Below are 14,140 nucleotides of genomic sequence, written 5' to 3'. Positions count from 1 at the left end.
ATCTATTAGGGTTCATTTTATGAGGCAGCACCTCTGAATTTTGGTTATAATAAATCATTGTTTTACTGTGGTGTCCCTGACGCTGTTTGGAGTAATTCCGACTTTATCCAGTAGAGGGCAGTCTTTAGTTCATTTTAGTTCTATTGAGTGTTTAATTGTATTGCATTCAGGAAGGTTTTTTAAAAAAAAAATTATTACAATGATGGTTTCTAATACTTAATTGTTTAACATTAAAAAAGGAGCACCTGCTTAATTTATTTGAAAGCGAGAGCTGTGGTCATTGCAGTGTATAGTGTGTGCAGTGCAACAGCAAAGAGCTTATTTACATTTTAGACAAGTCAAGTTGTGACACAGAAAAGGACCACGTGTGTGTGTGCTTCAACAGATTCATGCATTCCTATGCATTCGTGCTTTCGTGCTTTATTCTGGTGGTTTGAATTTTCATTTTTGGGTGACCTATCCCTTTAATGTTGAAAGCCCAATTGTATTACATAATTAGAATTTTTTTAATTTTGTTGATTTTTCTTTTATATTTTACGTGATGCAATTTCAGAACCGTGTATTGCAGCAAATTTATTTTATCATTAGGACGAATTGCTTATGCTGTAACATTCCTTATTTGTATGTTTAGATAAAATTGTCTTTAAATTAATTAATAGCCTATAAAAAATAAATCACTTCCTGCTGTTGCTTTCATTTCTGTCTACATCTGTGGGCAGCATATAGGGCTGTCAGTTAAACGAGTTATTAACGGCGTAACATTTTTCTCACAAGATTAACGCCTAGAAAACTTTGTAGGTTTTTTTTCACATGCCTTTGCAACAACTATAACATTAGTAAAACTACAACACCACACCGGATCTAGCTAGACCATAAACAAAACAACAGGCACGCCGCACACACTTGTTTGGTGTGTTGGTTCCAACGGTACACACTTGCTCCAAGTTAGTATGTTAGTGTGAAATTGAACACAGTAGCCTATATGCCAATGTTGTTTTCAATAAAAAAACATTTGCACTAACCAAGCCGATCCACTTTTCCATGTTGGTAAGAGCATTAAAATAAGAAAAAATAATGGGACAAAAAAGAAAGAGACATTTATTTAGAATATATAAAAATGTGCGATTAATTGTGATTAATCGCGAGTTAACTATGACATGAATGCGATTAATCTCGATTAAATATTTTAAACGTTTGACAGCACTAATATATATATATATATATATATATATATATATATATATATATATCTAAAGTACAAAATATACTATTTCCCATAATTAAATGTCCCAGTTCTGATTTCTAACTATACCCAGCTAGTTTTCTAGCTGTGGCTTAATACTGTCATTCATTTGAATCCTCTATATGCTTGTTCTAGATAATATCAGAATATTCTAAAGAATCAAGAAAGAAAAAAAGTCTTTGCAGAAATAGTTTCTATTGTGACGACATCACACCACAACAGTTACACCAAGCCCAAACCATTGGCTATGTGTACATAAAGAACAAATGACACGTGTTGAAGTGTTGCAAAGTTAATCAATGCAGTGCCGAAACAATGATAATGGCCGCTTCCTGAGCTCAGTTTGTGCAATAGGAGTTTTACTTCTTCAAAATGTAATTATTTGTGAGTGGTTTCTTCCTTATACATTTTTATACAACATTATTTGGCATTATGTGCCTGTACTAATTAATATCTTAATGATAACTTTTGCTACATTATATAACATAGGCTTTGTTTCTGAAAAACTACTTTTTTGAAAATAAAGTGAAGTAAAAACCCAAACTACAGAACTAAATCCATTGAAGCACAATGAAGTTTCTTCTTTTGCTGTTTAGCTGCTCAGCCTTACGTAAAACATGATCATTTTGTAAATGCACTATAGAGAATAAGTAATTAATGTATATTTTCACAAGTTGAATGAATTTCCGATGTTGCTTTTATCAGAGAAATGTGCTTGTGTAGACAGAGGGTCACAACCATTTGGACTACAGGGCCACTATAGTGATGACTGGATTGAACACATTTCATTTGTGAACTTTTTATCTGATGTGTTGCACTGCCACTTATATTTATAATTTGGACATAAACATTTAAAAGCAAAGAAGACTCTGAGTGGATCTCACAACTATGGAAGAGACGTATATTTCTCATACTGTCACTTAGAAATGTTGTAGGATTATGTCTGGAAGACGCTTCCAGTCCATTACTGCATTTATCCCTTTATTTGTCACAGTTCTGATGCCAAAACACATTATAATCCACAAGTTTGCATGTCCACATACAATCATGACATGAAAAATGGTTTGCTTCCCTCATTAGTTACACCTGACTTCACTTGCTCTCTGGCTATATACATTAAACTCACACTCCACCCAGTGTCCAGCAGTGGAACTAGAATATATTATAAATAGAGTATAATGGCTCTTCTTACACAATTGATAATACATGAACTGATCCATGCATACAAAACAGTACGTCTATTTTCATTTTAATTTGAAATCAAACAACAAAATACAAGAAATCCTTTTGTGTAGCTTTAACAAAGAATAATTATATTTAATTTATACAGTGAAGATGCAGTGTTATTTCAATTTCTGTACCCGAATGCTGTTAGACTTACCTGAAAAAACTAAACTTTTATTTAATTTGTATCTTTGTTCTATTGTATTTCTCTATGCTTGTAATTTGTTTATTATTTTCTATGCAGATTCACTCCCTTATAAATCACCCCAATCATTCTACAATGATTAATTATTTCCACATAGATATATTCAAGTCATCAGGTGAAGTTGTTTTTTTATATATTGCAATACAACTATACAATATATTGCAGAAAAACTAAAATATTGCAACGTCATTTATTTCCAATAACGTGCAGTCCTAGTTGCAAGAGCAGCACAAAGAATTTCAATATATTTCCCAATTCCTTCCTGTTCCGTAAGCACAGCATATGTAACATGTGCCTTTGCCTTTTTCTCTCCTTGCATTCTACAGATATCTTAATCCTTTAGGTCCCTTCTTTCTCTATATCTTCACAAACTTCATCTGTTAGATACAATACTCTGGATATTATTACTTAGATTTATTTTTTGCTGTTACAAGTTTCATATTTACTTGATTCATTCATTTGTCATTATAATTTTACATTTTAAAATTTGTTATGCCTTGATTTCTGACATCATTTGCTCGTCTGCCTGGACCACACTACATCAAGCATAAACATGCTTTATGTCCTTTTACTGGTCCTTTGGTCAGCTTTCAGTAAGTAGATCACATTTCTTTGCCTCAGATTTAGTCTATCTGTAAGGACAGGAGTCTATAGAATTGTTGCTGTGTTTGAGATTCATCTGATGCATGGTACCTAAATTGCCATACAACGACAGATGCATCATCTAATGACTTTAATCTATACATTTTTCTGTCAGTATAGGCCTACATTTGAAAAAATATTTTAGTGCAAGAATAGAAGTCAATTAATTTTTCTAATAAATGTGACCCTAATTACCTTTCAATGACAGGTGCATCATCTAATGACTTTAATCTACATATTTTACTGCCAGTGTTTGTTTAGCACAATTTAAAATGTGGACGAACCTTGAAATAGGAGTTGCTCTATAACAGTCTTGAAACTTAAAAAAAAAAAAAAACTATTATTGTTAATTGACCTAAAGCTGAAATAAAATAACATAAAATATAAATATTAGATGAAAAATTGTAAAGGAGAATTAGAAATGTTGCCTTCACAACTAACTGAAAAACTGAAGAAAATAAGACTTTAAAAAAAAAACAATTTTAAAGATTAAAATGAAAGCTGAAAGCAGTTCAAAATATTAATAGCATAATACTACAACGCTCTGTAATACAGCAATGCCAGTTATTTTTAAGGTAAATTGAGATTAAACTTGGACTGTCAGTGATAAGCTGAGCTAATGCTCATGAAGCACCTCATTTTATAATCATAAAACTATCTGAGCTATCTTGTATATTCAGGGGCAGCTCTAATTGTCTAATTCCCTACTGGTATAGTACCGCATGTAATTGAGCACATTTAGGGATGAAAAATGGAGGTGGAGTCTGGAGAGTGAATTTGAAGGAGTGATGATGGCATTTCGATTCAAACTGTAAATTCATTTACAGACAATCTGAACAGAAACCGTTACTGTAACTGTTACCGTTATCCAATTAACGGATATTTTGAGTTGACAAAGTTGCTTGTATGTACTGATTTAAAGTAAACCCCGTCTAAAAATAATGTCTATCGATTTAGCTACAGTTGATGAGCACATACTGTACATTGAGTGAAAACATGATCATACCTCCCATAGATGCACACAGGTCCACAAACGCACAGGGGAATCCAGAAAAAGCTTATGTGCAATAGATTCACACATGCACCGGAAAAGTGTACACACTGTTTTCTATGCTTATAATCCGCAAATACACAAAAGTCAAAGTATGTGAAATTTAATGAACAAATAAATGCTGAGACATTTGTATTGAGATTGTATTGATATAGGCTATAGAAATCAGCCTTAAATCACAAGAAAGTCTTAAGAAAGTCTTTTGCACCAAAGACATGCTCCAATTCTTTTGCATTATGAAGCAGCGACTCAGGAAACCACCTGTGTTAAATGTAATGAATAGCCTAGACATTTTCCTCAATTTTAACTCATAATTGAATGTGCTGCCTATTACAGTGTCTGATATAATGTTTCATATATTCAGACAGTACCAGCTCCTTCCTTATCTACAACAAGGACCACAACAAATGTGTGTATGCCGCGAGTGCCACTGTAGTGCTGACTGCGCCATGCGACGCATCTTTCTCAGCTCAGCGTTTCCGATGGATTTCCTCTTCACGAATCATCAGCCTCGCTTTTAATCTCTGTTTGGGGGCCGAGAAGATCGAAGACGGGTCCAAAGTTATCCTTCTGCCCTGCAATGAATCTAACCCCAGACAAACCTGGGAATGCAAAGATGAGACCTTGCTTGGATTGAAGGGACATCCACTGCACTTGAGCTATGATTATGAGAAGCCAAATGTGATGCTGTTTAAAGGAACTGGTGTTTGCAGTCGCTGGCTGATTTATGGGGCCGACGGAAATTTGTGTACACATCCATATCAAGGTATGACTAAAAAAGCCATTACGACCTTTATAATAATGGCTGCAAAATGTTACATTCATATCCAATATGCCTATTATGAATTGCCGTTTCATTTCTTTATGTTCTGCAGAGAACGCTAGTAATCCAAAAGGGAAACCATGCTATTTCCCTTTTAAGTTTAATGGATGTGTGTACGCTGAGTGCACTGTGGATGGCAGGGGTGATGGAGAGCTGTGGTGCTCCACAGAAGATGATTACGAAAAGGAAGAGTGGGGTCTCTGCAACCCAATAAGTAAGACAACACAACTATTCACTACAGAAACATATCTATTTATGACTTAATGAGCACCATAGACACTTTCTATAGCAGTGGTTCTAAACCAATCTCGACCTCAAGATGACAAAATGATTTCAAATAATAAATTAATACATTTTATTTATGTTGCACTTTACATTTCCACGAAATCTCAAAGAGCTAGAAGATGAATATAAGATGAAACATGCGAAGTTCATAATATTAATTTTAATAAAGTTAACTGAATCAAAGAGGTGGATATTTTGTGGTGCTGTAAGGCTGTTTTGAATGATGCCTTAATTGTTTTGACAGTATACAATTTAGTTTAGAGAAATGTGCTGCATTTGGGGAAAAACTATTTCTACATAGCAGGGAATAAATAGACATAATGACTTTAAATTAGTGACATAATTAAGGGCCAAGCACTGAAGGTGTGAAGCATTGTTTCCATTAGTGTTATTTTCTCCCATCAGATCCTGTCAATGGAATGACAAACACTGTGTGAGTTTAGTCATTGGAAAGTTTATCTCTATGGAAATCAATTGCATTAAAAAAAACACAATTGCGATTTCGTAATACAGAATGTTGAATGGCTAAAATTAATTAATGGCTAAAATTGGACGAAAAAAATCTGTTTAATATTGACATCAGTAGCGGTGATGATACTTGCCTTTAATCATAGTACTGGTACTTAGATGTCATTAAACACGCATTTAAAATAAACAGTCTTTATGCTATTTTTAACGTTAATTCATGTTGGTGTGTGTTATTTCAGAAGCCCCAGTGCCCAGCATCGCAGTGTATGGGCAGATGCAGGACCGAGAGCGTGTGATCGTGATATGTTCATTTGGCTGGAGGTTCACTAAGAGCTCTTTCCAGCTGTCAGTGGGGGGTGAACACAACTACACACTGAAGGACCCACTGTGTTATTCAAATGAAAAGTGTGTGTTTGAAGTGGAAGTGAGTCCACCGGTTTCCTTCACCTGTGTGCACGAGATTAATTCTGCGGTGAACAGTCAGAGTGAGACGTACACAGAAGGAGTATCTCTATTCTACATCTGCTATTCCTCCTTCATTGCTATTGGTCTCGTCATCATGACTGTGGCAGTGATCGTGACCACCATCAGGAGCAAATAACGGTGGTGTGTTTACCAGTTATGGTAAATGAAAACGAGGACACAATGTGCTGAGAGCATCTCTGAAATGCTTTGTTATGCAATTCATTTCATTTCGTTATTTCCTTACAAGAAGCTCAAAGACTGACATGCAGGCTTTGGTTTTTTGAGCTGAAGATGCAAGTTTCTCTTCCTCAATATTATTTCTGATGACAATAATGGCATTACATATGCCTACAGATCTTAAGATTCTGTATGTTTTTATATTAAAATCTCACACCAGTTGTTGGTGAGAAAAAACTTCAGAATTCGCAGTGTATAGTGTGTGCAGTGCAACAGCAAAGAGCATTACATTTTAGACAAGTCAAGTTGTGATACAGAAAAGGACCACATGTGTGTGTGCTTCAATATGACAGACTCATGCATTCCTACCGGTGTGCTTTACTCTGGTGGTTTGAATTTAAATTTTTGGGTGAACTAGCCCTTTAATGTTGAAAGCCCAATTGTATTACTTTTTTTTTTTTTTTTTTTTTTTTTTTTTTACGTGATGCAATTTCAGAACCTTGTATTGCAGCAAATGTATTTTCTCAATAGGATGAATGGCTTATGCTGTAACATTCCTTATTTGTATGTTTAGATAAAAATGTCTTCTAAATGAATTAATATAAAAATAAATGCTTCACTTACTGCTGTAGCTTTCATTTCTGTCTACATCAGAGGGCAGCAGCTGTATGTTTATTACACAAAAATATTACACATTTACATGAAGATCATAACGATAACTTGCATGAATTACTAGAGAATGTGAATAGCAGGTTAATTACAATTGATGATTTTACATGAACTAAAACATACATACATACAACGTCGCAAAAAAAATGGATGTGGTATTTCAGGAACTGGGAAATGATTCATGAATATGACAAATAGTCCATTTATCTATAATTATCTTGTAAAAAAGTACAAATACACTATTATCCTAACTTTATTCTAGATTTCTACTAGGAGACTCTACTATGCTTCATCTAGTTCTAGATAATATCAGAATAATCTAAAGGAGAATATCAAGATGTCAATCTGGAAGTACAGAAGAAAAAAAAGTCTTGCAGAAATAGTTTCTAGAGTGACGACATCACACCACAACAGTTACACCAAGCCCAAACCATTGGCTATGTAAGAACAAATGACACGTGTTGACGTGTTGCAAAGTTAATCAATGCAGTGCCGAAACAATGATAATGGCCACTTCCTGAGCTCAGTTTGTGCAATACGCATTTTACTTCTTCAAAATGTAATTATTTGTGAGTGGAATTAATCAATGCAAGTTTTTAGTCTTTTGTTTCTGCACCAACATCCTTAACAATCTTTTTCTGATATATATATATAAATTTAAGCTCAGCCCAGTGACACGAGCACAACGCATTACCAGACGCAGAGTTAGTCAGTATTATTATTTTTATTATTATTTTTTCTATTTAAAATTAATGAACTTTACTAGCCATATGGTCGCATCGAAGGTATAATTTAATAATTTAATAACATTTACATTTTCTTGTAACAGTTTAATGGCTATAAAGCTATACAGCTTTTCAAAATTGTAAAAAGTAAATAAAAAAAAATCTTTATTAAGCTCAAAACACCCCCACCATGAGCGTGTTGTATTACAACGCACAAATTCAGCAGATTTGCTGTTGATCTAATGCATAATATTTGGTTATTAAAAGTAAGAACTGATTTTATGTATTTGTTTATTTCTAAATAAAATTAATTAACATAACTAATCACCATATATGGGCACATCAATTACAGCGAGATCTATACAGTCTATCTGGTAAAACATAAATATGCTACAAATGGCACTTTCATTAAAGATAAAAGAAGTATTGTAATCCTAATGCCTACTTGCATGTTGGATCCAGGCTCTTTGAAATAAAGCTCATACTGTATGTGCCCTGTGTGTTTCAAGACCTGGGGGTGTATATTTTTTCTATTACAGAAAAATCACATGAATTTCCCATATTTTCCACATGATCACACAGATTTCACATGGGAACTGTTCCAAAACCACGTTTCAACATGTGGAATTCGGAATGGTTTTTCTGGTTTTTCTGCAGTCTTGGATCAGCATGAGGAAGGAATATCTTCAATATTGGCTTTTTCTCCTTCATTGTTGTTGGTCTCCTCATCACGACTGCAGCAGTGATCATGGCCACCTTTAAAGGGATAGTTCACCCAAAAATGAAAATTCTGTCATCATTGACTCACCCTCAAGTTGTTTCAAGCCTGTATGAGTTTCTTTCTTCTGTTGAACACAAAAGAAGATATTTTGAAGAATGTTGGTGATCAGACAGTTGATGGACCCCATTGACTTCCATAGTAGGAAAAAAAGATACTATGGAAGTCAATGGGGTCCATCAACTGTCTGATTAACTCAGTTTCAGGGTGTTACCAATCTTCTTATAGCCTAGGCCATTTTTGTGGAGAGTAACAATTATAATTCTCAAATCCTTAGAGAGTTATTTGCCATGAGGTGCCATGTTGAACATCCAGTGGTCAGTATGAGAGAATTGTACTCAAGAGCACAAATTGTAACTGCTCTAATAAAAGATACAACAATTTGTATGGTCCTGTCAAGCAGACAAAAACATGAACATGACGAATAGGACATGTTGCTTTGCATGGTTAAACGACATACAGCTATTATCACTTAGGGTGTAATCACTTTTGTTGCCAGATATTTTAACAATAATGGCTGTATGTTGAGTTATTTTCAGAGGACAGTAAATATCCACTGCTATACAAGCAGCACATTGACTACTCTAAAAGATATCCAAGTTTCATTTCTATAGTATTGTCCATTGAGAAGATATACTAAAATGTTTGCTGAAATGTGAGGGGTATACTCACTTTTGTGAGATACTGTGTGTGTGTGTGTGTGTGTGTGTGTGTGTGTGTGTGTGTGTGTGTGTATGTGTGTGTGTGTGTGTGTGTGTGTGTGTGTGTGTGTGTGTGTGTGTGTGTGTGTGTGTGTGTGTGTGTGTGTGTGTGACTGCAGGTGTGTATATATACACACACACACACACTTTGAACAGCTGAATTTATAAACATGAAATACAATTTATACTGCATTTTATACTGTATATACTGTATAAAATATGCAGTTGCAGTATAATTTTTATTTTATGTTTATAAATTCAGCTGTTCAGAGTACTATGTGTTTGTTTAAGGGGTTTTCACAGCGATGCCATAAATAGATAGAAGAAGTACAGAAAAATTATCAAATGACAATTGATTTGTGATTCAGGAAAATATTTTGTTTCTTTTTGAATGATGTTCATTAATATGGTTATTATAATAAATAATCAGGTAACACTTTACAATACGGTTTAATTAGTTAACATTAGATAACTACTTTAGTTAATATTAACTAACAATGAACAATACTTCTACAGCATTTATTATTCTTAGTTAATGTTAATTTCAACATTTACTACTACATTATTAAAGTCAAAAGTTGTATTTGTTACCATAACTAACATGAACAAACAATGAATGACTATATTTTTTATTAACTAACATTAACAAAGTTCAACAAATACTGTAATAAATTAACTGCTTATAGTTTGTGGTAGTTAATATATTAACTATGTTAGCAAAATGAGACCTTATTGTAAAGTGTTACCAGTAATTGTATTAATATCCTTGCCACCCGTGTTTTGAGTCATTATGATTTTAGAGGACAGTGTTTAGCACTGATCTATAATAGCGAGTTTATATATGTATATATATATATATATATATATATATATATATATATATATATATATATATATATATATTTTTTTTATATATATATATATATATATATATATATATATAGAGATCAGGGGTGTTCATTTAGTTCATTTGAATTCTACTGTGTGGTGAATTGTAAAATGATTGAGGAGATTTTCTTCTTTTTTTTACAATGATGTTATCATATATACATAATTATTAACATTCAATCTTCTTCATCTTCAAAAAAATAATTATTAACATTCAATCTTCTTCATCTTCAAAAAAATATGTCATATACACTGGGAAAAAGGAACTATGAACCCATTTTTACTCAGAAATGTATCAATTTAATAAATAATAACAAAGAAATGGCTCCATCTCGGGAAAGCCCAACTAATGTTTATTCTTGTCTTATTCCTCTTTTTGTTGAAAGCCATTTCTGCAAAAGAACGTTTTTTTTCTGGAAGTTCGCCTTTCAGGGGAAAACTCTGTAATGCGGTCTGCCATCTTGTTTTAATGCAGTGTAAGCAGAAACTAGCAGTCTCCTTATAAAGGCCAACAGTTTCAAAGGGGCAGGGTTTATGCAGTCTGGAACAATATGGAATTTGATTAGAAAATAAACAGAAAATAAAAATATTTAGAGATGACTGTATTAATTATATAAAATAATGTTGTATGAACCGCAAAATATATGGTCTGAAAAATCTAGATAGGTTTGAAAATTTGAGTCTGTAAAGGTATGAAATGGAAAATGTTTAGGAGCCCTGAAGAGAGGTTACAGAGCAAATAGTTGTTTGCTGATTCTATATAGTACATATACAGTCATGTGAAAAAGAAAGGACACCCTTTAGAATTTGATGGTTTTACGTATCAGAACATAATAAAAATCATCTGGTCGTTAACAGGTCTTAAAATTAGGCAAATACAACCTCAGGTGAACAACAACAGATGACACTGTTATGTAACAAAAACTAGGCCAAAATGGAGAAGCCATGGGTGACAAACTAAGTAGCCTACACCCTAAGATTCAATTGCTTGTAGAGCCACCCTTAACAGCAATAACTTGAGGGAATCGTTTTCTATATGACTTCATCAGTCTCTCACATTGTTGTGGAGGAATTTTGGCCCGCTCTTCTTTACAACGTTGCTTCAGTTCATTGAGGTTTGCAGGCCTTTGTTTATCTCTCTTAAGGTCCCGACGCAACATTTCAGTCGGGTTGAGGACTGGACTTTGAGTGGGCCAGTACAACCTTACAGTACAATACAGCTTGTTTCAAAGCAGTTTTACAGTGATAATAGGAAAATATGCAACAAAGTTTGTTTCTGCTGTTCAGCAGCTCTAGAAGAAAATAGTGTCATTGTCCAGCTTAAAGGACAAGTTCGGTATTTTACACTTAAAGCCCTATTTACAGATCGTATCTGATGAAACAGAACGGTTAAGATTAAAATATGGACATTTGCTCCTGTCCAACATGCTCCTGTCCCGAGAATTTTAGGTTTATTTCGCCTGTGTATTCAATGAAATGCCAGCGGTTTGCTTGCAATTGGCAAAGGTGCATTATCGCCACCAACTGGGCTGGAGTGTCTATTATTCAAGCTCTCAACGGAAGAATCACGGGTGTGACGCGTTTGGCAAAATAGGTCCACAAAAGCTAAATAAACCTAAAATTCTCGGGACAGCAGCATGTGTCCAAATTTTAATCTTAACCGTTCTATTTCATCAGATACGATCTGTAAACAGGGCTTTAAGTATAAAATACCGAACTTGTCCTTTAATTAATTTCGGTGTTGGTTAATTTCCTTTGTAAAAATCATTAGTTATTAATTTACTTAATTTATCTAGTCAGCAGCTCTCTGGGGAAAACCGTGATGTCATCGCCCAGCTCAGTTCAGTTCTTATACAATGTTGTCAATGCTGGCAGATCAATAATATTGTTGAATATTAAGTGTCCCCAACTAAGCAAGCCAAAAGCCAAAGGCGACTGTGGCAAGGAACCAAAACTCCACCAGGGTCCGAGTGTCAGCTGCATAATCGATGGAGATATGCTTCAGTCTATCTGTATATGTGTGAAAAAAAATTACTATGTTTATCTATTTCTTAGGACGTAGCCTAGACCTTGGTGAAGGGTATAATTGCTGTGATCTTTGTAATTGTAAATGGCCCGGCCTATGAACTCCATTGAGTCTTGAAGCTGACTTCTGCAAACTATTGTAAGACTGGAAAAACTCAAAGAGAGGGCTCTCTCTGAGAACTCACCCTTGTGAAAGTCTCACCTCCGAATCATCCTAATCTACTTTCTTCCCCTCATCTCCCTCTTGCTGAGATCACCAAAACTCACACAAGAATCTATATGGTTTAATGTGAATAATTATCATAGAGTATGTTTGGAATCATTTGAAAGGTCTCAGACCGACTGGTACAAAGGTCTCATTTCCAAAGAAGTAAACCAAAAGGTACAGTAATAATGTTCTTAATAGTTTAGAAATATCTTGCACACAGAAGGGTGTGATTTCCCGGCAAATAGCCTCCTGTTCTTAAAAGGTGTGACCTCTGAATGCAAATTTCCATTGTTAGCACATGTTTCCATGTGAAAGAGGTTCTGTCTATATAATGAAATGCAGCAAAGGGCTCGGGGCCTGTTTGTAACTCAAAGTTAGCCCATGATTGTTAAGAGTGACCAAAACGTTTTTAATGTTAGGTTCGCATCTTTTCTCTTTATTCTAGACTCTAGAGCATTCGCAGGTTATTGTATTGATTATCTTTGAACTGATTCTGAAATTGGCATGGTATTTACCTGATAATAAATTGTAAACATTTGATTTTATTCTAACAGACTCTAACATTGTTTTCATTAAAGAGTTAAAAGGAATAGTCAAACATTCGCTCACATTTAATGATGCACAAATATCATTAAACCATTTTCATTTATGGAGTCAGATGAACTAACAAGTTAATACATGAGAAAATGTATTTCATTTAATCAAAAATACTTTGCCACGAGAAAAGACAGTAACACGCAGAGACATGACCAGATGCCTACTTTAGGCCGATTGAGCGCGGGCTTACACTATATTCAGTAAAACTTTTCTTCAATTTTATAATTCTGACTCCAGGTCTTCATTCATCATATCTGGTTCTGGGTCTTTGACTGTAAATCCCCTTACAATGTTTAATAGTCATTTTATTTCACCTAGTTCTTCGATAACAGACTCCAGTAATTCATTGGTCATTGACGAACAGGGAATTGATGAGTCAATTCAACTATAGTGAATCACATTTATTTTCCTTTACCCCTATAATGCCCATCCAAGTTCAGGTGGCTAAGAAATCAGGTGGTTCTGACAGAATAGAAACAGTTTTTTTTAAAGTTTTTTTTTTTTTTTTTTTTTGTCTATCCACTAATGTAACTCTGCCATCTTAGAAATCAGCTATGGTTACCGCTGGTATGCATATTACTAAAAGGAGGTGATCACTCCGGTCTGAATAATTAATGCCCTATTTCTAAACTACCGGTTTTGATGGTAAATGATCAAATGAAAGAATATCTTTAGTCATAAAATTTTAAACGCATTTCAGTCAGGTTTTAGAGCGGGCCATAGTACGACAACAGATACTACACTAGTACTAATGATTTAATCATTGCTCTCGATAAGAGACCGTACTGTGCAGCCTTTTTTGTTGATTTGACTAAGTGGATCATACCATACCTTTACGAAAAAGAAGAATACTTCAAGTTCATTTTATGAAGTATACTTAAGTAATGTTCAAGTATATTTTTGTATCATTATGGGCATTATTATTGGGGTAATTTACGAGATACAAATTTGGATCCGTTAGCACCT

General features: G+C 34.2%; 1 protein-coding gene across 1 annotated transcript; it reads left to right on the top strand.

Annotated features, from left to right (window-relative positions):
• Window positions 1-2,970: 2,970 nt before the first annotated feature.
• Window positions 2,971-7,029, top strand: LOC307011626 (macrophage mannose receptor 1-like). The gene is made up of 4 exons (XM_079637518.1): window positions 2,971-3,265; window positions 4,730-5,131; window positions 5,241-5,402; window positions 6,181-7,029. The coding sequence occupies exons 1-4, from the start codon at window positions 3,226-3,228 to the stop codon at window positions 6,540-6,542; spliced, it is 966 nt and encodes a 321-aa protein (XP_079493644.1). The 5' UTR covers window positions 2,971-3,225; the 3' UTR covers window positions 6,543-7,029.
• Window positions 7,030-14,140: the final 7,111 nt, after the last annotated feature.

This window comes from Phoxinus phoxinus, assembly GCF_949152265.1.
Source record: "Phoxinus phoxinus genome assembly, chromosome: 15".
Classification (NCBI taxonomy): Eukaryota; Metazoa; Chordata; class Actinopteri; order Cypriniformes; family Leuciscidae; genus Phoxinus; species Phoxinus phoxinus.
Note: the sequence above shows the minus strand (reverse complement) of the source record. Positions and strands in the feature narration are given on the sequence as shown.